Source organism: Cupressus sempervirens, chromosome 7 (assembly GCF_028749045.1).
Source record: "Cupressus sempervirens isolate cs-2001-9-10 chromosome 7, ASM2874904v1, whole genome shotgun sequence".
Taxonomy (NCBI): domain Eukaryota; kingdom Viridiplantae; phylum Streptophyta; class Pinopsida; order Cupressales; family Cupressaceae; genus Cupressus; species Cupressus sempervirens.
This window is the reverse complement of record NC_143124.1, coordinates 727,964,563-727,990,650: the sequence shown is the minus strand read 5'-3', so window position 1 is coordinate 727,990,650 and position 26,088 is coordinate 727,964,563. Positions and strand designations below refer to the sequence as shown.

The 26,088-nt window shown below is 36.0% G+C and overlaps 1 protein-coding gene across 5 annotated transcripts in view; it reads right to left on the bottom strand.

The window, feature by feature from the left end:
- LOC149549295 (putative protein phosphatase 2C 26) overlaps window positions 1-25,763 on the bottom strand; it is a 35,376-nt gene extending 9,613 nt beyond the window's left edge. For 2 of the 5 annotated variants that reach the window (XM_089792746.1, XM_089792742.1), the window contains exons 1-7: window positions 25,268-25,684; window positions 21,746-21,797; window positions 21,441-21,520; window positions 21,232-21,310; window positions 6,191-6,273; window positions 4,267-4,346; window positions 4,046-4,143 (exon numbers count right to left, since the gene is read on the bottom strand). In XM_089792746.1, the coding sequence (XP_089648872.1) occupies window positions 4,046-4,143; window positions 4,267-4,346; window positions 6,191-6,273; window positions 21,232-21,310; window positions 21,441-21,520; window positions 21,746-21,797; window positions 25,268-25,476 (681 nt within the window). In that variant the 5' untranslated portion in view covers window positions 25,477-25,684. Of the gene's footprint in view, window positions 1-4,045; window positions 4,144-4,266; window positions 4,347-6,190; window positions 6,274-21,231; window positions 21,311-21,440; window positions 21,521-21,745; window positions 21,798-25,267 lie in introns of all 5 variants that reach the window. The other 3 variants (XM_089792744.1, XM_089792745.1, XM_089792743.1) reach the window with 3 other exon arrangements.
- Between the last annotated feature and the right edge of the window lie 325 nt (window positions 25,764-26,088).

The window sequence follows — 26,088 nt, the reverse complement described above, 5'->3', positions numbered from 1 at the left end:
GGGAAGATTATGACAAAATCCATCGGCAATTTTGCTTTCTTTTCAATATCTATAGTCAATTAGATTAGAATGAACCTTAATGTTGAGATAATGTAAATATTCAATCAAATTTGTTTTTCTTGTTCATTGAGGATGATGACTCATAAGGGAAAGGTATGTCACACCCCTTTTTGAACTACTATATTAACTTTCACATGATTTTTCTGTCCTAAGTGGTTTTACTTATTTGCTTCAACAATTGTTTTGAAGCCCTAAGTGGTTTTACTTATTTGTTTAAACAATGGTTTTGACGCCCTAAGTGGTTTTGTAAATAAAAACTAGTGGTATTGTTCGAATTGTGCCTAGATAGTTTTTAATCGCAAAGAATGGTTTCATTTCATGCCCCAAATGGTTCACATAGAAACAATGGATTTCATCATATGAAATGCTTAGAGAGAAAAAATGATTATTTCTTATAAATTATGAAATTGCATGATCTTATGATGTAATACATGTTGAAACTATGTAAGTCAAAAGTTATTAATGCTTTGTTAAAATAGTGAATTGGTCTAACTACTTGTTTTGAAATTGGACGTAGGAGTATCGTGGCCATTACAAAGGGGAGAAGGTACCACCACGAAAAAGGGGATGTTGAATGGTCATGTCTGAAGACAAAATCCAAAGGGTTGGGCTCTGACATCATAGAGTTAATGCAACCTAGGCGACCAAGGTCATTATGTCTTAGGATAAGCATTTATTGTTTCCTATTACTAGGTTTAACTGGAACTTGAGGTTCAGCATTATATTTCCTTGAAGGGAATTTTTACTTCTCCCCTTTTCAACTTTAATAAGTTAAATTTTATTTAAATTGCTATAGCAAATAAATGATTTTAAATAAAATACAGGATTATTATATTATATTAATAATATCATTTATAAATATCAACTCTTATCATCATTGTAATCTCCTAATTTATTCAATTCTAACTTCTACTTAAGCTATCTCCTAATCTTCTACGTGTTGAGAAATCTGAATATTAAAACTCGTAACCATAGTTCTTTTTTTATTAAGGTTGAGAATTCTTATTTAGTCAACTTCCTCTCTTTTGAAGGCGTCATAAACTTCATCAGATATTACCTTTGGGAATCTTTTGGCCAACATGATACCATAACTATGGGAATTGAATCAAAAATTTATCATTGGCCTTGGTTTGAAATCAACATAATAATTTTTTCCTAAATTGGAAATGCCATGTTTATTTTCTACACCCTTCGACAAATGCTTTAGATAATGAGCAGGCTCGTATGCAAGATGTAGCTAGTGGGTTTCACACTATAGTTGTTTACGCTTCAAATGAACTAAGTGATGACAGTAATACTCTCATTGAAGAGCTAAATAACAATTATTAATTGTATTTTGTACTGATTAGACATTAACTTGTATATTAATTAAATTAACCATACCAACAATCCAAGGAAACAATCGCCATATGAACAAACCCATACCATCCACTTGGACAACTAGTATAAAACAAAATACAAAAATATATCAATAATTTTTTTGCAAGGCACAACACTTGGTGAAGGTTTTGCAAATGGGGTTGCAAGCTTTGGATTTAACTATGGAGGAAACTCTGTAGTTAAGTGCGCTCAGGCTGGAGTAGTACTGGGATGGGTGACCTCCCGGGAAGTCTCGGTGCTTCACCCTTGTGAGCATCACCTAGATCCAATGAGTGCTAAATGTTCCATTTATTCTCATAAGAGATGGATTCATGTTGAATCACTACTCATGAAACACGGGTCATCGAGTTTGACTCAAAATCACATAGTTAAATCCTGATATTCACATCACAATTTTTTTGCAGTTATGTTATATATCCTAATATGTGCTATGAATTTATTAATGATTGAGCATATGCATATTTGTGGACTTGTTGAATCTACAGGGGATCTTTGTAATGTCCCCTTCTATTTAGGGTTTGATTTGGGACAATAATACCTACAAAATCAATAGAATTAAAACAATAACATGTCTTATTATACTATTCTTCCCTCTAACTTAATCCAAACCTTAAAGACGTCACTAGATCAGGTTTCCTAACCCTTGGTTATCTAACCATCTTCTCTAGAGTACACCCTTTAAGATTCACATATGCATATGTTGACATCATCAGAATATTCTAACACATCAATCTCGAGCGTGTTGGTCAGATGGAGATTATGTGAATCTCACATACCAACATTATAGAGATGATGAAATCTCAAGCATGTTGGTCAGACAGAGATTATTTATCTCATTTACCAATATTATGGAGATTCCTTAATTCTCAGGCATGTTAGGCGGATGGAGATCCTCAATCTCACATACCAACATTATAGAGATTCCTTAATTCTCAAGCATGTTAGTCAGATGGAGATCCTCAATCTCACATACCAACATTATAGAGATCCCTTAATTCTCAAGAATGTTGGTCAGATGGAGATCATTAATCTCACATACCAACATTATAGAGACCATATGGATGTATCGTTCAGATGGAGATTATTTCCCCCTCATGCTAACACTATTAGCATTTGAGTCAATCTCTCCCAATAAAATATTATATTGATTTCTTATAACAAATTCAATTAACTCTACATGTATCATGATTTCATTCTTTAATAATATCCATGTATTATTCTTTAATATATGTTTATACATATCCTTAAATAATGTAAAAAGGAAATTTAATAATAACCCTTTAATAAATCTAATTTTTCTAATTAATAAAATTCATTAATTTCAACATCACATACCTCAAATCTCTTACCTCCTATAATTTCGGGTTTATTAGGCCTTCCTTTGTATTTGGTGGTCCCACTTTATATGTGCCTTCTTGTACTTTCTAATTTATAATGAATGTTATGTTGTAATTAATCTCATAACTAACTTGACTTAGTCCTTGTTTGAAGGGAATGGCTATATGGAGATGATAGTGTATAATTATCTTCCTTCCTCTTTATTTTGTTTTGTTCACGCTATTCACGTTGAATGTTTTTTGGCTTCTTTGTTAGTGGTGAGTTCCTGTTATATTCAAGGTGAATGGCTTCGATCTTTTCTGCTGCCCCCTATCTTGTTATTGTTTTTCTTTATATATATATATATATGTGTGTGTGTGGGGAAAGGTCTTGTCACGTCGCAACCCTTTATCCTATCATGTTTTGCCTTTATAAATGTCATTCATGTATTATATATTTTTTATTAAATAATTTTATTTCATTACTTGATTATTTAATATTATTGTAATTCACTAGTTTATATGTAGTTATTAATTAATAAATTGATTTTATTTTAAATTATAAGTAATTACCACACAATATAATATAGCTCAAGACATTAATTTATTGATTAACTAATATCAATATGATTGATATAATTGATAAAGTCTTACATTTTTATCTTATTTGAGGCTCACTGCAATCTTGAAAAAAAAATCCGTATCTGTAACTGATACCATGTCCATGTAAACAATTTTATCCACTTCCAAGCAACTTTGGTTCCAAGGCTCAAAAACTATTAACTTTTAGGATCACTCAAATTGAGCCATTCTAAATCAACAATGAAAATGATAAGTAAATATAACTTCCTGACTGCTAACTATCACAGGAACAAGAAGGATTAAATTTTGAGTCATAAAATCACTAAAAATAAATAATGTCATGCAAAATAGATCAATTGTTCTCAACAAAATATGCTTCTCAATTTTTATCAAAAATAAATAAACATTTCTAGATATATAATATTGAGTAGGCCAAGAAAACTATAAACAACATTTACAAGAACAAAAAAATAACACTTCATTTTTTAAAATTATTTTGGAAGAACAATAGATTTCACAGTTGAGAATCATTTGTACTTTATCATTATTTAAGAAAATTTATGCTTTCCATTCAATATGCAATAGGAACATAAGCGCAGCTTCTAATGATGAAAAGACTAGAAATATTACTAAAATAGAAGTTAATAATTGGACTCAACCTAGGATTGCCTAGCATATCATGCAAGCCAAGGTAAAAAGTAACACACCATTGCATCTTTATATGTCTGGCCAACAATCTCAGAGCTCAACTGGAAAGGGCAATCAAAGTAATGTTCTTGTGGAGATGTAGCAAATATTACCTGGCCTGCAAAATCCTAACATCTATTATATGCAGAAGAATATCAACAATGGTTGAGCTCTCTTAAGTATTTCCAAATAGCTATTAAGCAAATTCTTGAAATAACATTTTTGTTTCCAAATTCAATACCTTTTCGAAAGATCCGCAGTCCACAATCTCCAACATTTGCAATTTTAAGTGTCCCATGTTTCTCCATCATTGCAACAATTCTAGCATTGCGGGCAAAATCATAAGAAAACCACAAAATGACACAAAATTGGAATGAAACCTTCAGCAGTTAAATTGAGAAAGAAACAGGATACAAATAAAAGTCATAACAATCCTAGAGCATGAATCACATTTCCTGTAACAGTCGTAAAGTTGGAAAATAATCTGCCTTGGGATGAAACAATTCTTGGGAGTGAAACAAACATGTTATGACATATATAACCCATCAACAACACAATAACCTACCTAATAGAGATGGCATCAGTTGGAGTGCTTCAAAATTTCAGATCTTCTTAAAGTGTGCATGGAAGATATCAGAAGATTATATCATCATGAAAGTCTATAGGTGGCTACAGCAATATAAACTTGAAGCGCTAAGAAGCTTGTAAGTTTTCAATGAAAATGTTGGCTCAATGAAATCCTATAATTTGAAACAAGGAGATTTTATGCTCAAACACAATATCATAGTTTGCAACATAGAATTTAAACCACCCATAAACTCCAGAGTTCATGCCTATTATTTATATTCCAGATAAACTCAAAAGGTCCACACACGTTGCTGTAATGTTGTCAAAATTCCTTTCTCTGTATGTTTCACTATAATACTAAGTTGACAGTTTGGATTCCAGTACGGGTGCAGGTTCAAGATTTGTTTTGGGTTCATCCATACAAAAACTTATATTTTTTTAAAAATATGTATGTCTGTGTATATATATGCAACAACAAATAAGTCTATACAGCACTATGCTAGTAGTAAAGCAACATAGCAAAATACACCGCCATATCTATGTTTCAGTTCAATAGGATATTAATTGCATCATTTAGCCATACATACAATATGATACACTTGCTTGGTCATGTGCATGGAACATATTTCCATATGAAGGGGACAGTTTGAGAATGAAAGAAATTGTCAAAAGATAAGTGCAGTTATCTGAATTTTTATTTTGTATCAATTAGAGAATTTCTAAGTTCTAACCAAGTTAGATCAAAAGTTGACATTCAAATTTTAAGCCCTGGATTCAAAGACATCATATCATTTTTAAAGAGATTCCTCTACGATCGTCAGTTTGGATGTCACCTATTGTCAATTTGGATTTCCTCTATAAAAAAGCACATTGAAAAAGTCTAAGAAAATGTTTTGAGACCAAATTTAGCCCAGGTTTGGCAATTGGGCTAATTCTTCAAAATCTGCTGCAAATTCTGCCCACGTTCCTCTGACAAAACTTGCAGCAAATTTGTGGCTCTGCAGGAGAATTTGACAAGGACCAGACATTGGACAGAATCGAACCAGACTTTGAGGATTGCTGGAGATAATCTGGTAACTTAGCTATAATATATAAGAATTTTGACTGCATTTGAGTGTAAATAAAATTGTGCTCAAGGAATATCATATTACACAAAAGGATTCATTCAAATTTTGATGGTTTCCACATTAACATACAAAATCTAGAGTTGCATCAAACATCTTTTGATTCCCAAAATTTATGTAATTGGTAGATGAATACTATAGATAAATAGATAAAGCACTCCGTTCTGATTTCCCTAATTGTTTGTTTCCTTGAAAGCTTACCAAAAGGAGACCAACATGAACTGTAGCTTAAAAAAGAGAACTAAGGTGGACTTCCTGGTGTAGAAAACTGATTGGTATCTCACTGACCTGATACCAACATTTTACTCTTTTTTTCTCAAGCACCATAGACTTGTCTTCTAAATTTTGGAAGTGTTCTAGGTTAATGCAATATTAATATGCCATTGTTATGCACTTAAAATTGACATGAATGTTAGCTAAGATGAAGAAATTATACATGTAGGCAAAACAGATTACAGAACTGGCAAAACTTACACTGTAGCTGAACCAGTCGAACAGGTTTTTGCATGTGCCTTTTGCAGTAGAGATTGGGGATCGCCATTCACCTGTTTAATGAACTTTTTAAAACTTGCTAATAAGTAAATAACAGATTCAAGCTCTCCTATATAACTTAAATCTCCAAAGTTTTATTAAAAAGAAAACACATAAATGAAGCAGCAACAATGACCTTTTCAGGTATCTAAAAAACAAAAGGGTTCGTAGAGTTACAAAGCACAAGCTAGCCATGTTGAAGAAGAAATAAAATATACCAACATCTACGAAAACAAACATATCAATGGCGCTTGAAAACATAGTTCACATTCTTGGGCTCAACTCAAACTCAGTGGACCAGAAAGTAATAACCCTGTTTGGTTATAGCTAAATCAAGCATCAATTTCTTTCACATTTCAATGGTTTGACATTTTGTCAAACACTTGGCAAACAAACTCTGACAAATTAGATATGTGGTTTCTCAGTGGTTTGTGCTCAATTCAAGAGTTTTTTGCAAATAAACATGAAATGAAAGAACTGATACGGAAGCAACAATTGCAATTAATTTCCTAACTCTGAGATAAAGATCAATTACAATTTAGGATGTATCAAATTTGAGTGCTGCATTATGTTGATGCGAGTTTTGTATCACTTACATAACATATTAGCAATTGAATATTCAATATGGGATATCAAACATGCAACTCCTCTCTTGAAAAGTTATTACTCATGAGACATGAGTATAACTCCAATGTTCCTTACACCGTTGGATACTCGCTCAGTTTTATCGATGTGATTTGCTGGTAATCATGTAGGCGGCCTTACGTAAATTGTTGAGGATGACTTGGACTTTGGTGGGATGAAGGTGATGGTGGCTCAGTTTGTGAAACGTGCGGAGGCAGATAATGTTGATGGTGACGATGGTGGAGGATGTGTCTGCCAATGGTGATGTTGACAGAAAGCGGTGGTGGTGGAAGGTGAATGGATGTGTTATGATATTTGACTAACTTCCCTAACTTCCTTCTCTAAACTTCGACTATCCGGCTACTCACTATTCTACTCCTATGAATGGAAGGTTAGCAAATGGACGGAGATCGAACCTAATGAGAGCTGACCAGCGGCCTCACTTCCACAGGTGCAATGATTCGAAGGAATAATAAACTAGTTTACCACACAAAGCTTCCCAACCAGCCGCTAGGATGCTAGTGGCCTAGTATTGATCCCTATCAAACATTTACCAATGCTACCATACAACTATCCATCTACTTTAACTTCACTTAAACAACTTCAAATGCAACCAACTTTAACAACTTGAAAGGAAATCTAACTAAGTGAAAGTAGAAAACATGCAATAACACCCAATGTTCTTAATCAACATGCAAATCGCAACAATGAAAAAGAGAGCAATTTTGGTATTATCTTCGCAACAATTTGTCCAACACTTTACAAATGAGAGAAAATGGCCTTTTATAGGGCCAAAAATACAACGAACGGTGGAGATCAAAACAAGATCAACGATCCAGATTGGATCCTCAAAACCCCAATTAGGGTTGCCACCCCATCGGCCAATGAGAAGACGCCACCTCATCAATGGACCAATGAAAAAAGTGCAAAAAGTGGCGACCAACGAGAAGGCACCAAAATGGTGGCCAATCAGAAATAGACACTTGTCCTATTCTAGAAGAAAGGGGAAATTTGCCACTTGGGCTTACATCAAATGATCTTCTAATATAAATCTTCCCTTTTCTTTCATTTTCTTAGCTAAGGCAATGAACTTAGCTAGCCTTTCGTTAACTTCTTCCATAGGAGGACAAGGTGTGTGCTTCACCTTGAGTTTCATTGACTTCGCCACATTGTTCGCTGCTTGTAGTATCTTTTCGTGATCCTTCTCATATTCCTTTGCAAATTCAATAAAAGCGCTAAGAGAGGAAAGGGTGCCCAAATGTTTTTTCTTAATAGCAACCTTTCCTAACTCATCCAATCTTGATCCAAAATCTGTCTCATTGATATCTTCTTCTCGAATATCCTCAAAATCAAGTGCCACCCCAACGTCGCTCATCATGGTTGAAATAAAAGTGTCGACGCTTGGACTGTGTCGTGCAATCTCATTATGTATCTCCTCAAGTGTTCTAAATCTGGTAGTCAATGCAACAAACCAAGATTCAACTATACTCAATCCTCTCTCATCAACCAATTTGGCCCTTTGCAAATATGCCTCTGGTAGCCCAATGAACGCTTGTAGCCTAGGAATAGCCAAATCTTTGATGGGAAGGAAACCTTTCCACTCCTCTTCGAATAACCTGAACTTGTCTCTAATGGCCACTAATGACTGGAATGTCGAGATGAAGGAAGGCAAGAAATTTCGCCCATCTTGGATTGTATCATGGATCCAATCCCTGACTTCATGTAGCTGAGCTGATATCTCTCTTGAATTGCTCCCGCTGTCTTCAGGAAGGGCTGCCTGGTGCAGCTGTTGGATGGGCTGGCTATCTCTCCAATATTTGTTCTCAGCCTCCAACTTTACTATCCTTTCATTTGCCTTCCTTAACCTTTCTCTGATTGATGCTATACCTTCCTGGACCTCCTCACACTCCATATCATCTGTATTCCTTCCCAAGTTATGTCCACTATCTCATATTCTTGGGCCACAATCTCATTCATTGCCTTGTTGACTGTTGGAATAGCAATCTGAACCTTTCGGTGATCATCATTATCGCTCCTGATTACCCTTGCCACTGTTCTTTCCATTTGTTTTTGGTTCTCGCTATCACCCTTTTCCATTAACCCTTGGATGTCCTCAGCTGTATGGGTCGTTATCACCACGCCTCTTGGCATAAGCATTTGTCTTAACCATAGTAGTGCAGTGCATCTCCCCAAATCTGGATTTGGTTCGACTAACAAAGCATCACCAACGGCCTCGGGTTCCTGACTTATTGCCTCGATGTCGATTGGTCCATCTTCTTCTCTACTAGTTTCTTCCATTCATTTCCTTGCTGGTTCTCCAAGAGAGGGGAGTACTCGGTGCTTTCACTATAGCCACTTGATTCCGAATCAGAGCTCACCTCCACCATGACCCCTTTATCATTTGAATTGACCTCTTGGCCTCTAGCCTCAATTATACTCTCTCTTGATGGCGCTGCATGCTGTCTCTTGGCTGGAGGCGCTGGATGTTCTTTGCCCTTCTCTATCTCCAAAACTTTCTTCTTGCTATTTCTAATCATTTCCTGTTGTCGGCTATTTCCTTCATTCTTTTGTCCGACTAATTCTGCTCGTCTCTCTTTTGGTTTCATCATCTCATAGGTAAGGGGAATCCTTTGTCTTTGTAGCTTCCTTAGTCCTTCATTATACCACAACTCGGTATGTAAATCCACTACCCTTGTGACTGCTTCCAAGGAAGGATCCTGATGGTCATCCCAATCCACTAGATTCAATTTTGTTCCTTCTACTGTATCATAGTCTTCTCTCAACACATTTCCATCATCCTCCAGTGGATCCGGAATATTGAGGCGTCTCCATCTAATAGCCCTCATCATGTTCACCGTCAGCCTTGAGAAAGCTAGCTTTCTCACATGAAAGTCATCTCCCAAAAGTCTTCTATGGTGGGAACATGCTCAAATTCGTTTCCATGAGATGCCTTGATACGACCATTAGGGTCAAACCCTTGCCTTGCTCTGTACCATCCTAGATGATACCATTCCAATTCCTTCTCTGCGGCTTCAAAGGAGGCCTGATTTGGGCAACTATCATTGCCAATTACGATTGAGAATGAAATGCCTGTTTTCTCTTCGTTTCTCATTATTCTATCATAGTGCTCAAGTTGCCTAGCCAATTCTAACAAAACTACCTTGTCGGGTGGGTACCTTGGAAGCCTCTTGGGACAAACTATACTTCCTGCCACTCTAATGTATGTAAACTGCAGAAATTGGATGAACCAACTCCCAAACTTCTTAATTCTTGCTTCTGCTTCCGATGAAAGTCTCTTAGCAGGTGTCCCTTGTAATACCCTTACTGTCTTCATGGCGAAGGCATTGCAAAATATCTTGTTATCCTTGTTATTGTGCAAATGGAGCTGCAAATAGCATTCATGTACCAAATATTGTCCCGGTCCACTGCCAACTTTTCCTAAGGCCTTAAGTCCCGGACTCTTGTACAATCTAGCAATTAGGTAGAACAGATAGGAGCCCATGTAGAATTGCCTTTGGTTTTGCACGGTTTCGAGTTGCAATTCTAAGTTCTCGCTTATGATCTTGGCCCAATCAAACCTTCTTTTCCCTTTCTCAATCTCATCAATGAAGAAGTACATCCAGTTTTCAAATTTCATCCCTCGAGCTAGGCCCATGATCCGACTGAGCAGAACAACGAGATCACCATATTCTGGTTTGAGATCTGCCATTGTGAGCCTCGATGATCTGTTAACTCCTTTCCTTCCCTCGCGTATCCAATTCTGCTTTAGATGCGTGTAATAGGCCTCTTGGTTATCTTGAAATAATTTAGTTGCTTGGTCCATCATCACAATCGTCATGCCCTTGTACTGGGGAATGTTGAATGTTTCTTCGATTGCTTGTTCGCCAATGCTGGCCAACACTCTCTTCCCTTCATCAAAAATGATGGAATTACTGTTTAGATCAAATCTGGATGCACATTCCACAATCAATTCTGGACAGGGCAATGTGGGAGGAAAAGCCGCTGCGTGTACAATTCCGCTCTTGTATATCCTTTTTGCCAAGGGGGATTGTCCTTCCTTCAGTCTGTCCCTCATCCGTATCATGTCCATTGTACCGATATTGGTGTCGGTTATTCTCTTCATTTTCAAGAAGAAGGAAGTTTTGGGCATCATATCCTCTTTGTCTTTCTTAGTGTTTGCTCGCTTGGGATTCCTACTTGCACTACCATCCTCCATGCTCGTCGCCCTATTACGGGATGGTAGAGTGGTGGACCAGAAGGCAAGAAGAACCAAGCGGAGCAATCCTTAGACTAGAACGAAAGATGGATGTCAGCTTAAGCACCCCTTGCAACTCTAGATGATGAAAATTCACCTTAACCAATAATCTTACAACGACTTTTCGGAACCTAGGATATGACTTTCAAGAATTTCAAATCCCTTTGCAAATTAGAAATTTAAACTTCTAAAACTATCCAACACTTGCTCAACAAACAAAATTCAAACTTCCATATGCATCCCTTGTCTCAACAAAATCGCCAAGAAAATGCAGTCCTTAATTCGCCCAAGCATGGAAATGGCTAAATGCAAGCAAAATCGTCCAAGAATGGAGAGGAATCTGCTTTCGAACAAAATCGCCTAAGCATCAAATTTGCTCCTAAGGAAATTTGCCCAACAAATGCAAGAAAACTGCCTTCCACAAACTCACCAAGTCTGGAAAAATCTGCTCCCAAGGAAATTTGCCCAAGGATAGAGAGGAAGAAATGAATTGTGAAGAAGAAATGGGAGTTGGGGTCTCCTTTATACCTAATTTCCTTTCCCTCTAAGCTGGTCGACCTGGTCCTGGAGGAGGAAAAAAAACAAAAATTAAATCCAAGTTAAGGCCCCCAATTAAATACTTAGCTCAAAAAAAATTAATTTTGCCAAAAGAAAATTGCACTTTTAAATTTGCCAATTAGCTCCAAATTGCAAAACGAAATTAAATGGCCTTGAGGGAGTTAAATATTTCCGTTTAATGAGGATTTAGTAATTAATACGTCATTAAATTTGGATTTTGGCTAATCAAAAGCCATTTTTTCAATATTAAATTACCAAATTCATTAAAAATTGAAAGCTTTCAAGGCAAATTAATCCAATTAAAGCCAATTTTTTGCAATTTTCTACCAAATCGATTTTGCCAAGCTAAAATAAAAATAAAATAAAATTGCATCTAGAACCAAAAATTGATTTTTTGCAATTTAGCCTCATTTCAACAAATTAAAATTTTCACCAAAGAAAAATTTGAGATTTTCCAAAAACTTAAGTCTAATTAAAATTTCCCTTTTGAAAATCATCCAAATTTACACAATTAAAACCAAATTTTCAAAAGAAAACGTCTAAGTACAAAATTCACAATTTTATCCTGCCAAGTTGAAATTAACTTAGAAAATTATTTGGCCTAGGGATAAAATTGATAGCTCTGGAAAATCAAGTTGAAACCAGGTGAAAATAAGCTAAGCCTCCCCATATTTGTCCTGAAGGTGCCAAGGCGTGAAATTTTCAAAACTCAAATTTTTTTAGTGCAATCCAAAAATTTGCTAAGGTGATTAAAAAAAGGGGGAGTCCCCAAGATTTGGGGCAATGTGTGAAAATCTCACAACACATTAATAATAATCTTTTTTTTTAACAAATGAAAATGAACCTGGTATATTCTCATCTCATGGACGACTTGCAGCAGCAGATTGCTTGAAAATCTGGGCAGCGATATGCAGATGAAAGACGCCTGTTAGCAGCACACAGGCCTGCCCTAATTTGCTAGTCCAAATCCAAACCAGGTTGTTTGTCAAATGCAGCCCGATAAGGGAAATTGAACCCTTCAAAACCACTGATAATCTTACGCCAATAGCAGATGATAAGGGCATTAAAGTGCCAACAAGCTAGGCACCAAAACAAAGCCCAAACACTGGAAAGCTGGGCATCAAAAGGCAGCAGCAGGTGCCTTAGTGGCAAATGATATCAAAGCCCAAACAGTATGAAATAACTGGGTGTCCAAACAGAGAAAGAAATGAGCATTCTGAAATCAAACTTCTTCACCAAATTCTTCAGCAACTGAATACCTCTCAGCCACAGTAGTTACAGTAAGAGAGTTACATTAATTCAGATTTGCAAATCAACCAATTCCACTATACCTCAGTAGTGGAAAACCGCAATAAGCTTCAAACCCTTATACTTCAGCAAGGGCAAAGGAAATAACCTTAGAGAACATCACAAAGACGACAAAACAAAATAAGATAATCAAACAATCGGATGCTTTACTCATCAAATGGGCTCATATTTATAATTTCCAAATGGCACAAAGTTTCCCAAATGCAACTTCACAAGCTTCCTCAATACAATATTAAAATATAACAAAGTGCCATATAATATAATTATTAATTACTTTTGGCTCCCAAAAATGACCTTTTCCACCATAACTCAATATTTTGACACTCGAGGCCACTGTTTCTTGCGCCCATGATTTAAAACATTTCATCCCGGTTCTAACGAGCTATGAGATTGAGGTGACCAATATTAAACACCAACAAAAATAGCAACCTTAGTGTATTTAGATGAATAATAATAATAATTCACCGATCTTGCGAAAAGAATTGAAGAAGCATCAGAATCGAAATCTAACAACACCAAAGTGATCTTAATGATGAAAGAAGATGAATGAACTTGATGGGGTGACTTACTAAAAATAGACGTTCCCTCCAAGATTCTTGGAGCCCAAACTAGAAGCTTGAAATAAAAACTGAGAGCATCACTCAACTCTTCTAACTCAACTGAGCACATCGGAACCAACAAATTGACTTACTATAAATAGTAAGTCCGTCAGACGGAACCAAAACACCATAGGCTGTTGGAAAGCCTATAACCACATAACTGAGACCCTCAAATCCTACTACCAGCTCACGAGGGTCGCGATGGTGAACTAACCTAGCCAATTGCAAAAACTTGCTAAACACGACGACATTACAAGAGATTTCTGACTTGACAAAAAACTCAGCAAAACTAGTCAGCATAAAAAATTACTTAAATTTCTTTTAAAACACAAAATTTGTGCAATCGTTATTTACCAAATGAATCCAACAAGTCTATAAAACATTGGGGAAGTTCTATTAGATTTGAATACAAATAGAATACAAAATCACATCATCATGCAGATATAGTAGCTAGTTGATAACTATTATGAATTTATTTACGATGATTTTCTTTGAAAAATATTATCTTAAATTGCATTTCTAGACAAGTTACAAATTACAAGATTTTACAATTTCCTCTTCCTTGTTTAGTGGAAAATTGGGGGAGTACTTTGTACTTAGTTGTCCTGGTTGTAGCTCCTTGTTTGGCCTAGAAGGTGACACTTATGGCTCCACCCTACTACTAGATGATGATGTCTCCAATTCTACAACATTGATGTCATCCACTCCAAACTCTCTTGCTACTACTGTAGCCATATTCTCCATAGACTACCTCTAATTATCAGTGCTCTTGTCCTCTATATTCAAGACTCCTCATCTTGCACAATCCAATCACTAAGTTCCTCTAGATTATCCACACTTTTTGACTGAAACTAAAGGTTGTATTGCACAAAAATTAGGTCATTGGAGCATCAGAGTCAACTTATTATATTTTTTAATGTAAATGACATTGAGAAAACTCCAATTGCACCTGTAGCTAGAAGCACTGCAAGGTTTGAGAAAAATTCTTGAAAAATTGGAAGAATACCACCTCCATATTCTCATCAAACACCTATATTCAAAAGTTTGTAAGAAAGCAATATTTTATTAATAATTGTATTTTGTAACTTATGAGATATCTATAGACCCCAATTTTTATGACCTATGTTTAGATGGATGTCCCTCAAATACCTAGTATTGAAGAAAAGGGATTTCCCCTAGCTTGCTTGTAATTCTACAACTCTATAATAATCAGGTCTCTCAACTCAAACTCAATTTCCACCCTCTTAATGCATGCTGGAAGGCCCTCCATAACATGGATTGGAATTATACCACACTACATGAATGGGCTGGACGAGTAGATTGTTCCATTTAGATCAATGATCAACTCCACCTTTAGTAATGTCTACAAAATAAGATCAAATCTATCTTTATCCCCTCGATAATTGTTTGGGTGGCTTCTTTGGCCCTATTCATCGCCTCATAAATGCACCCAATTGGGTTTCAATGTCCATAAGCCAAGCACAATCCTACCAAGGGCTCACACCTCAAAGCACACACAAATTCAAGATACAGATTTATAATTAAAGTACATACATATTAAATTTAGAAATAGAGGACTCAGTTTGAAATTTAAATTAAGGTTTAAGGTTACGTTAACAATCTCTACAACTCTCTTTGCAAAGACAATGTCAAAATTGTCTTGGTAATCTTCTCTCCATCAACCTTCCTTGAATATCGTGAGTCTATCCATAATTGCCACACAAATATCAACTTCAAACAATGTCAACAAACTATTTATGCTTTGCAACATTAGGAAGTTTGTTGAAAGTGTTATGTCTCTCCTTCATGAACTTTTTATATTACTATTGAACTTTCATGATTAGAGATGTGATGTCGTTATTTGAAATATATTGTACATATTTGTTGATAGATTAATGGAATTTATGATGGAAATGCTAGCATCTAATGTTTTGCTACATAAATGCCTTGTATGGTTAAAAGATTATGTCTAACTTTGTGTGTCTAAGTGGATGAAGGAGGTTGGATCATTGTGCAAAAGAGAAGGGAGAGTATCATCAAGGAGAGAGGCGCACACATGGAAAGGCCGAAGTTGCCACCTTTGTTAAGAGCCAAGAGATAAGTTTACCTTAAGTGTTTGGTTACTCTAGAGCCATATAGCCAAGTCAATCGTCGTAAATTGTCAATCATCCAATTGGTCTAGTTAACGCGATCCTTATCTTGTTTAATCCTATTATTTAGATATCTAATCAAACATTTGAAGAGAAATTTTACTAAAAATATATAAAGGATTGGATATACAACTTAATCTTATAATGAAAAAAACTTAACTATTCAATCAACAATATAATGATAATTTCATGGTTATATAAATATATATGGATATATATACAAGCAAGGAGCATAAAATATACATGTACACATAAATATGTATATATACATATATGCGTATACATACTAATATATACATATACATATACATACATGCATACATATAATATATATATTTGCATTCCCATTATATTACTGATCAAAGTTCGGATTTGAATTCCTTGACCAACAATTTCAAGCTAAGTTGGCACCTTCGAACTTGCACGGAGGGAGATAATGGGTGGTGGCATACCATTGCCCACCCTCACCGCAATGGACTTACAAATATTGCAACTCTCTTCTTTACCACTTTGTCTTAAAAAGATTGTCAGTTTCGTCAAAGCATCGACGGTACCATTGATATTTAGGACCATGGGTCAAGAGGCTCTTCTTTATGCATTATTCTTTGTTCGAGAATATATCTATCTACATATTATACTACAGAGCTTGGGTAGATCACTTAGTGATTGCTTAATAAATAGTAATCAGTATTTCTTGGAGGAACACATTGAGGAAGTTTCCTTGTTATTATCTCACCGGCTGTTCGAGCATGTTTATCCTCTATCAATCTCTCATTAGAATCATATTTTGTTATTGTTGTAAATAGTTTTGAGTCTTGTTTTTGCCTTACGATCATAGCCCTTGTAATCCTGCTTGAAACAAATGGAGTTGTCCAACTTAAGTAATAAAGGAAAAGGTGGGGTTTTCAGGCCAACAACACATCGTCATTAAAAACCACTTCCAAAAGTGAGCATTTTTTTGGTAATTGCATGAAATAAAATTGTATTTAATATTTAAAGTGGATTTTGACACCCATTTAAAATTTTTTGCTTGCTCGAGTTGATTTGACCATAGTTTTTAATGTTTTATGAAAAATAGCCTTTTTAAGTCTATTTTCATGTTACTTTATCAAAAACTATAGTTTTTATTAAATTCAATTACATGAGACACTAAAATGCATGAAGGTGGGGTTTTTATCACTCAAAGCATATATCAACATGCTAAACACCTATTAAAACCCCACACGCCAATAAATATATGTCCCAAAATCATTTAAGTGGACCTTTTTAAGGCAATAGCATGTTTTTTTAATTTTAGTGTTTATAAGTGGGGAATTTGAATCCAAACCCACGTGGTATTGCATTTGTAAAGTTTATTGATGTGTCTATTAACTTGAGTTAGTGTTAAAATGCATATAGGTGGGGAGTTTAAACCCAACAAAACATGCAATTGCAAATGCATGTGTTATTCCTCCTTAAAAACATGTCATTAATTCTTCTACAAGAGCTTTGGTAGATTCAGCCTTGCATGCTGCCATGGACACTTTTCCTTCTAGGCACCATTCCACGAAGATCCAATGAGCAGGCACCATTCCATGAAGATCCAACTCTGATCACACCGGCTAAGCCTATCTCTTCGGTTGCTCTTGTAGTCCTAACCGTGGAGCAATATCATAGATTTTAGAGTGTGTTTAATGCATACGCCAAGTCTATCCCCAATGTTGTGGTTCTCTCCAAGGCATTGATGGGTACTTCATCGACACAATTCAAGCAATTCATCACAGAGCTCACACATAGCAACCCAACTCCTGTAGTGATTATGGTTGAGACCCCACCTATTGTAGCTACAGTTTCATAGGTTGATTCAGTGTCCATTCTAATTACCACTGCTGCCAAGGGATAGAAGTAGTTGAGCCTCTGGTTGAAAAGCCAACAGAATTGATGCAAACAAGTGATTACAAGTTCACCGCCATTGAACTTGAAAAACAATCTCACTAGGCTTGTCAGCAAGTACAAGTTCACCACCATTGAACTTGAAAAACAATCTCACTAGGCTTGTCAGCAAGATGCAATGATGCTCTTAGTATGCTCACACAAAAGAATTGTAAGCTGTGGAAAAGGAAGAGCAAGCTTGAGATGGAGAATGTCAGACTACAGGACATTGTTGAAAAGATGAAGGCTTCTTCTTTGAAAGTTGAATCTTCAGAACATGCAGTGCAAATTGCAAAGAAAGCCAACGCCATCAACAACTAGCGTGATCATCTAGTGACCCAAGAGGATGATGTGATCAAAGATTGCTTTTGAATACTCAAATATGGAAGAGACATTTCAGCTAGGTTGAAGGACCTTCTTAGTTCATTTTATCACCTTAGGTCTCTTGATGTGGACCTGAATGAGTGGAGGCCTATGAGTGAAGTTGAATCAGATGTTTTGCATAATTGCGGTATTTTCTCTTCAGTAGAGATGTACTACAACACCTTGCATCTGATGGACAACAGGGAGAAAATGTTGCAAAGCCTAGTGGTTGAAGGTGAAGCAACAGTGAAATGTTTACAAGACCAAGAGCACGTGATCAGCAATGGTTTTCAGCAGCTCACATGTGCAATGACCACTGAAGATGGAGAATTTGTTGATGAGGGAGTTCTCAGAACAGAGTTTGAGGAAGTTATTCGCTTACAGCTTGGGGCGGAGGACTTTGATTTTGGAGAGATTGATACCCTCACAAGCTATAGATTCTCACTTCATGATCTCCAAAGCAAGATTAAGGAGTGTATCAATGTTACTGCAAAGAACCCAAATGTCATCCGCAAGTTGTCAATTGTTGCACGAAGCACAGGAGAACTAGATGCGACAGCTTGCAAGAATCGTTGCACAAATTCAATGAGTTCATGGCTACGTTGTGATGAATTTTCTAAGTGCCTTGAGCACTTCTTTCTTATGTTTTGTAGAGACAGAAATAGGTTTGACAAATTACATGTAGAAGCAATGTACTTTGTAAATACAGGAAACATGCACATGTATACATGCTTCATGTAATCAAGTTGCAACAACATTAGACGTGCAACTTAGAATAAGTCAGTTAGCTATAAGTTTGTTAGTAGAATAAGTCAAGGTGATTAAGGGTTTCCCCTTTCCTATCCACCTTTCTCTCTCTTCTTTTTTTATATAAAGGAGAGAGCTCATCTAAATAATCATCTTTTGCTTTATACAAGAAGGCTATGCTGATGTTTGTAACTCAAAAACTTTGTGTTTCTAGATACAAAACTTTTTGAATTGAATAAATAAGCAGTTTTCTCAAACTTTGGTTGTGAGGCTTGAAATTGGTCAATGTTTTCTTAAGCTGCATTGATCAATTTATCTTTGTTCCAATTTATAATCTGCATCTGTGAAGCATTTGAGTGTTCGGTTTTGCAACCTGGAGACTTTGAGCTTATGGAAATGGGATTGTTATAGTTTATTAGTGGCTACAAGTACTAGGGACTAAAACCTTTGTGCTTTAGTTTCTAGTATATTATTTCAATTTGGATAGCTAGCAAGAGACTTTGCACCTTGTTAGTTATTCACTCTATTCTTCAAAAGGATTGATCGTAAGATACTTTGCATTCTTATTTTCAACCAAACAAATTAAGTTATAACTACTGTCTTAAATGTTGTTCTTACGTCAACTACTAAGCCAATGGTATTACTGTAGCAGTAGATTCCTTTTGTTAATTTGGAAGTAGTTGTTGTTACCATGAAATCATTCCTGGAAAAAGAGGAAATGATTCAGAGAACCGTCCATTTGTCAATTTCAGTCAGGTTTTTGTTGTAGCCTCTTACAGTAAGAAGGGAATCTCCCCTATTGCTGAGAGGAGAGATTTATCTCACTACATCATTGCCTAAAGTTACCATTTTGTTAATTGTAGTCCTAGTGACTTATAAAAAAATTAGCCAACAAATAGTAAGAATCAGTTGAACTCAAGTCAAAGAACTCAAATGCCCTAATCCATATATGCTTGGAAACTAATTACATATACTACACTTGTCCCATTTTACCATCTTAACATAAAAAATCAGTTTTAATCAGTATGTGACAGCAGCAACCTAGGATATCTTGCAAAATAGCAGCAATTGCATGTAATTCAGAATTAAGCTTGACTATGACAATTCAAATTTGAACAACCTCCATTTTGGTGCCTTAATTCTGCCTTCCAAAACCCACAAAAACAATGCTATAGGATTGTCCTCTGCTCTTAACAACTGAAGCAAAGGTCTCTTAGTGATTAAAACGAGAGGACATTTCACATATAGGCTTGATATGCTTCAAATTTTGTTTTATTTTAGGATAAGGGCACCATGGAACTTTATGTGCTTTCTTGCTTTCGAAAAGGGAAATGGGCATTTAGATTTATCATTGGCCAACTTAACTCCTTATCATGTTCTCAAGATATTGTCAAGTGATTCGCCATTTACAAAAGCATTACCACTAGGAAAGCACCATTTAAACTTTAATTTTATTTCCTTTCATGGTTTCAAGTTCTGATTGCAACTTAGTGACCATTTTAGAGTGGCATTGCCACAAAAGAAACACAACATAGCTTGTGCTTTTATAATCTCACTACCAACTGGTTTGCAATTATGAATGGCAATATGTCAAACTTACATTTGTTAGTCACAAATTTTCCAACCACTTAAATCATGATTTTGCATTGGCTTTGACACAAGTGAAATTTGGTTCCAACTTCTTGTGTTTTCTTCTCCAATCCAGTCACTTATAGTGCCACTACATGTTGGTACAACCACAAGAAAATTATACAACTTCATTCTTGAAAAAAATGCAATTCATTGACTCATTGCACATCTACAATCCCATCTTAAAAAAGAATGTCATTCCTTGAGTCATTGTACTTTTACAATTCCTTATTCAATTAATTCACTATGTTATGCCAATTATGATACTTGAAAACTTGAAAAGCACAGCACACTTATCCTTGCTTCATCTTCAACTTTTTGCCTCAAACCTCTTAAGCTTCACCGCTTTGGAATGACATCTATTAATATTTTTTGCTGGTTGCAGTTTTCTGAAGCCATTGCCACCTTAGTTGCCATTTTCGACCAAAATTTCCATTTGAATAATTTTCCCTTGTGGCATTGTCATTCACATTCTACCCTTTCTCACGTATGTCCTTTTTTTCCTTGAATGTAGTGTTAAAGAAACCTTGTAAATAATTTTCTCACATTGTCCTCACCTTTCAGTCTTTGTCAATGTATCATCTAATGTTTTGTGGTGGACTTTTTGACCTTAGAAAGTTTGGCTAAACATACTTTTACATTCCCTATTCAAGAATGATCTGCAAACACTCTTAGTACTAAGTAGACAAACTAGATCATCACTTATAACAGATTGAATGAGAGGATAACCTGACTAGCATAACAGCAATACTGTCTACAAATCTGACATGAGAAAAAAAATTTCATAGAGGTACTGATATTGGTACTAACAAGACCACAGAGATGAATGTGGGATTGTACCTCATCATCAAGGCTATATGATATGTTAGCCATTAGCTCCTTAGGAAAGACAGCTGGATCTACATTTTCATCAGCCCAACTGCCATGAAAAATCATCGACGACTGGTCAATATTCTGAAAAAATAAACTAAAAAGTAAATTTTGAACAACAGACAGAGAACAAAAATGTATATTAAATATTACAGATCTGTTTAAACAGTAAATCTCACCCAGAAACACCATCAGCAACGGCAAGAACGCCCCCATTATAGCTACTAACAAATAGTGCATCCTCTCCACCTTTATCAGCCTGGTTCGTGGACAATTTGAAAATAAGTAAATGTTGGTCCCTCGAGGACGATATCATGCAAGCAATGAGTGATGGCATTATCTAAACAAACTCCTATATAGTCTGTCCAAATCAGAGATACGTGATAACTTTTTTCTAATAAGTCTTCATAGATCAACATAGTAGCACTTAAATCATTTAACAGCTACACAGGAAATTTTACATGTAAAGAAAAGTACATGGCACCTTATCAGGATGTGGAATGAGCTGCGTGCCAACAACAAATGAAAGCTCCAACCTGTGATCAGTATATCCATTAGTTCTTAAATTCCGTTGTATAACTCTAAATGTTTTAATAGGACATTGTAAACCATAAGTGAAATATACAGTTGGCAGTTAAGTTCAATTGATTGTCTTATTTCGAAAAATAAACCACATTAACATCTGAGAAACCTCAGGTGTAATTGTTGTTCAATCAAGTCGACATCCACATTTTGGAAAACTCAGGTGTAATTTCTTTAAACTTCAATTAAGTTGACATTATCAACATACTACTATGTGTTGTGAGGTTTTCACACCATCACCCCATTGCAAATGGGAAGCCCCTTTTTTTGCTTTAGCAGCCAGAAGCTTAGTAGTCTTGATGGCAGTATGGCATCCTTTCGAGGTCATAGTGGCATGTCAAGGTCTTAGAGTGGTCTTAGGTGCAAGGACGAAGGAAAGCGTTTGTCGTGGGTGAGAGTCGAAACCTTGTTGGAGCTAAGAGTTTACAATTGAAGATCAAATGCCAAATCCTTAGTTAAGGCTCTTGAATTGGAGAAAGCACGAATATGAAGTGTTTGGAAAATCTAAGAGGTCTTGAATTGATCACACCACCATAAGGGATGTCGAGTTTCCAATCAATACCACATGGCAACCAAAGCAAGGTTAGAGATTGATTAGGGGGATTTACGAAGCGAGGGGACTTGCTGGTAAAGTTAGCAAGTTGGAACCAAATCTGATATAAACCAGCCTTCATTATGCTTTTCAACACTTAGATGAACTTCAAACCAACTTCAAAATCAGGAGGGTCGAGCCCAAACACAAGACAATTTCCGATAAGATGATGTATGAGCCCAACTCCTATGCGAATACAGAAATTCGTGAGGCCCGCAGCTGGGCATTTACCTGCTTGTCATCAAGCCCCAAGAAATAGCAATGTCCACTCAAGTTTGAGCATTGAGCCCAAGACTAGTGCAATATTCACTCAAACAGTTGCGCCCAACAACATCACATTTACCGCTTAAGCACTTGGGAGTGCTTGCCCAAGAAGGTGATATTGTTCGAATTGTCAAAATCAGGAGCTCAACAACATGAACAATTTCCACTCAACTCCATGTTGATAGAGCCCAACAAGTGGGCAATTTCTGCCCAAGGTTGGAAGGAGCCCAAGAACTCATCAATTACCACCTTGGTTTATGAACAAGCCCCACAATCAAGCAATCTCGGCCTGAGTATTTTGATCCCAAGAGAAGAGCAATTTCCACCCAAGCATTTCGATCCCAACACATGGACATATTCTGCCCAGCCTATACATGTGCCCCACAGCTATGCAGTTTCTGAAAATGATGATGCACAAGCCCAAGAATTTTCTTGAGAATTTGATTGTGCATTAACATCTCTATGTGAACAACAAAGATTTGCAGTATTTTGAAGGTTAGAGATGTTGGAATTTTTGTTTCTTTGCAAAGGTAGTGACTACAATATATTGGAATAGTTAGCTTGCTCCCAATCTTTGTGCTGCTTACTTGGGTGGGATGTAGAGCCAGTCATTGGTGCATCGAGATAGGAATCAATTATCGCAAGCATACATTTCAAGCCCCCCATTTACAATGCATATTTTCCTATTGAAGCCCAAACATCTCTAGGGTTTGTGAAGTCTATCTAGGGGAAATAAGCATTGGTGAATGGTCACTACTCAAAGGCAGCAGTTTGTGGAAATTTTATCTCCAATCTGGCTCGCTATGTTCCAAATGCAGAAGTGTGTTTCAGGCTTCTTCAAATGTTCCTACCTAACCAAACCTCTAGCATGTCAACATAGTATTTAACCATGCAAGCAAAGCTAGAAGTGGAAGTTGTATATTCACGGCGTTGTCAAAGTATTCCCCTTCTTAAAGATGAATTGCAATCTAAGATAAGGATCCTATGTGCATATTGAGAAGATGTTGGTCGTTCTCTATCTACATTGCGTATTCACCAGTATTGGAGTTGTTCAAACATAGGACATAGGCAATGATTACATGATTATTTTCATTTGTGGGTCATCTATTCCTTATTCTCAGTGGTGATCAATGATATGTTGTAGTGTACACTTTCCTTCTCTTATTAGTCATTTAAGAGGGATGAATAGGGATGTCAATATGCCCTTGGTTGAAGAAATGGTTAACACAAGACATGTATTTCCTAGTTAAAGGGACTAATATAGAGTAGTGTAGTAAATTTTATATTGTCTCTCTTGGTTGTAATTTGCTTGTGTTGCTTCTGTGTATCAATCAGGCTAGGAGGGTTATTTTGGGCTTTTGGCAAATCATAGTAGCATTTGTTTTGCTTCTATAGGTTTGGGTAGGCCCAATATTCTCAAAGGTGTGTTATGTAGCTTTGATGTATTATGATTTGTTTGTAGTAATTTCTATTTCATAGACAGGCGTTGCTATACAACCCCCACCATAAATCTTTAAAAACGATTGTTTAATCAAGGAGACATTTTTCCGTCTACATCTCCATATGGTTCTCTTCACTTAATTGTGCCAAAGAAACATGGGACATAAGGATGTGTATTGTCATAGACCCTTGAACAAATCAGAATCAAGAGTAGATGCCGTCTTCCAAGGATTATCGTCTTTTTGAATCAGCTTCAACGTGTTCAGCACTGCATGCCTCCAATCCTCAAGATTAAATGGCCGATTTGGATTCTAATAAAAATAAAATTAGTAACACAATTCGGAATTGAATAAAAGTTTTGACCAGACAAATTCATATAGGTAACACCATTTAAAGGAGATAGAATGCTCTTTTTAATGGAGTTTGAATCTCAAGACATAGATTTTACACATAAGTTTTGACTTTACTGTGGACTCGAGTTTAATTCAAATTCAGATAAGTTGCGCTACAGCTTTAATTTAGTGACGAGGAGCCTGTCCCCGGCTATCTACCTGTAACAGGATCTCCAGGTGACTAATTTTATATACAATATAGCAATAGGCGTAATCATTTACTTCCATGCTCTGATTTGGAAGGCATCACAGTTCCTGTCGCCCTATCCGATATCTTACGTCACTAAATTAAATTTCTGAGTATTTTGTACGGAACTATTTCTTTAGATTTAATAGACAGTTTAGGGAAAAAATTGCTTATTAAGAATTTACATAGAAACTGATCGAGCAATGGCCAATTAATTATCAAATATAATTCTAATAATAACAAAGCAAAAACAGCTGCTCCTAATTTCCTTTCAGGAAAACTAGGAGATTTCATAAATTTCGGTAATTTAATAATTTTATCTTGTAGAACTTGTCACAATTTGAACAACGCGTTAAATTTTTTCTAAAATTTCTAAAAGCGGAAAATGAAAAGTAACAAGAATTACGAGAAAATGTGCATAGCAATGGAAACAAATTCGCACGACAAAGAAACCCTGAAAAGATAATTGCAGACCAAAAAATAAGGCAATTATGGACTGTGGAAATATCATGCCTCTTAAAGAGTAAGATTCTATCAAAGGCGGGATACCTTTCATTGGCACAATTCTCCTGTGAAGCAGAAGCAGAAGCAGCAGGAAAAGTACTGCAAATTTTCCCGTTGCATTGTGTCCTTTTTTGGACCATAGGACAAATGGACGGGAAAAAGAATGAACTCGCACGAGAAAAGTGTGTCAATTGACGTGAATTTAGATTCCTGAGGTTCCCCAAGGCCATCGGCATTGTCATCGCCATGGCCATTAGAAATTACTGCTTCAAACGCAAAAGGTCTGGAAACATGATTCCGAATTATAAAGAAGAAGATGATGTATTTTGGGTTTTAAGATTATGCGAATGTCGAATCGTAATTCAGAAGATGATGTATTTTGGGTTTTAAGAATATGCGAATGTCGAATTGCAGTTCGAAATCAGATAAGAAGATTTTGCTGTTGGAAATGAGCTCTCTTATGCAACAATCTAACGTGTAAACTGTTGTTATTCAAAATCAGATTAGAAGATCAAATTTGCTGTTGGCAATGAGCTCTCTTATGCAACTATTTTAAGTCGGCTCACTTTTCAACAATCTTATATATAAAAATTTAAACTTTTCATAGATTTAAAAATATTGTAGGTTCTTGCTTGCATACAAATTATATTCCTATGGTGTAGTGGCAAAATTCACAATATAAGGATAGGAATCATAGTGTGTTCTAATATTTAGGGCTAAGATGGGTCAGACTTTTAAATTTTAAAAAAATTGGTGTTTTATCTAGTTAGCAACTCCAAATCAAAATTTATGTCGATGATTCATCTATGTCTAGTCAGTGAGCTCATTTTTTAGAAATGTTGAAAAAGATTGATGCTTTAAATGGG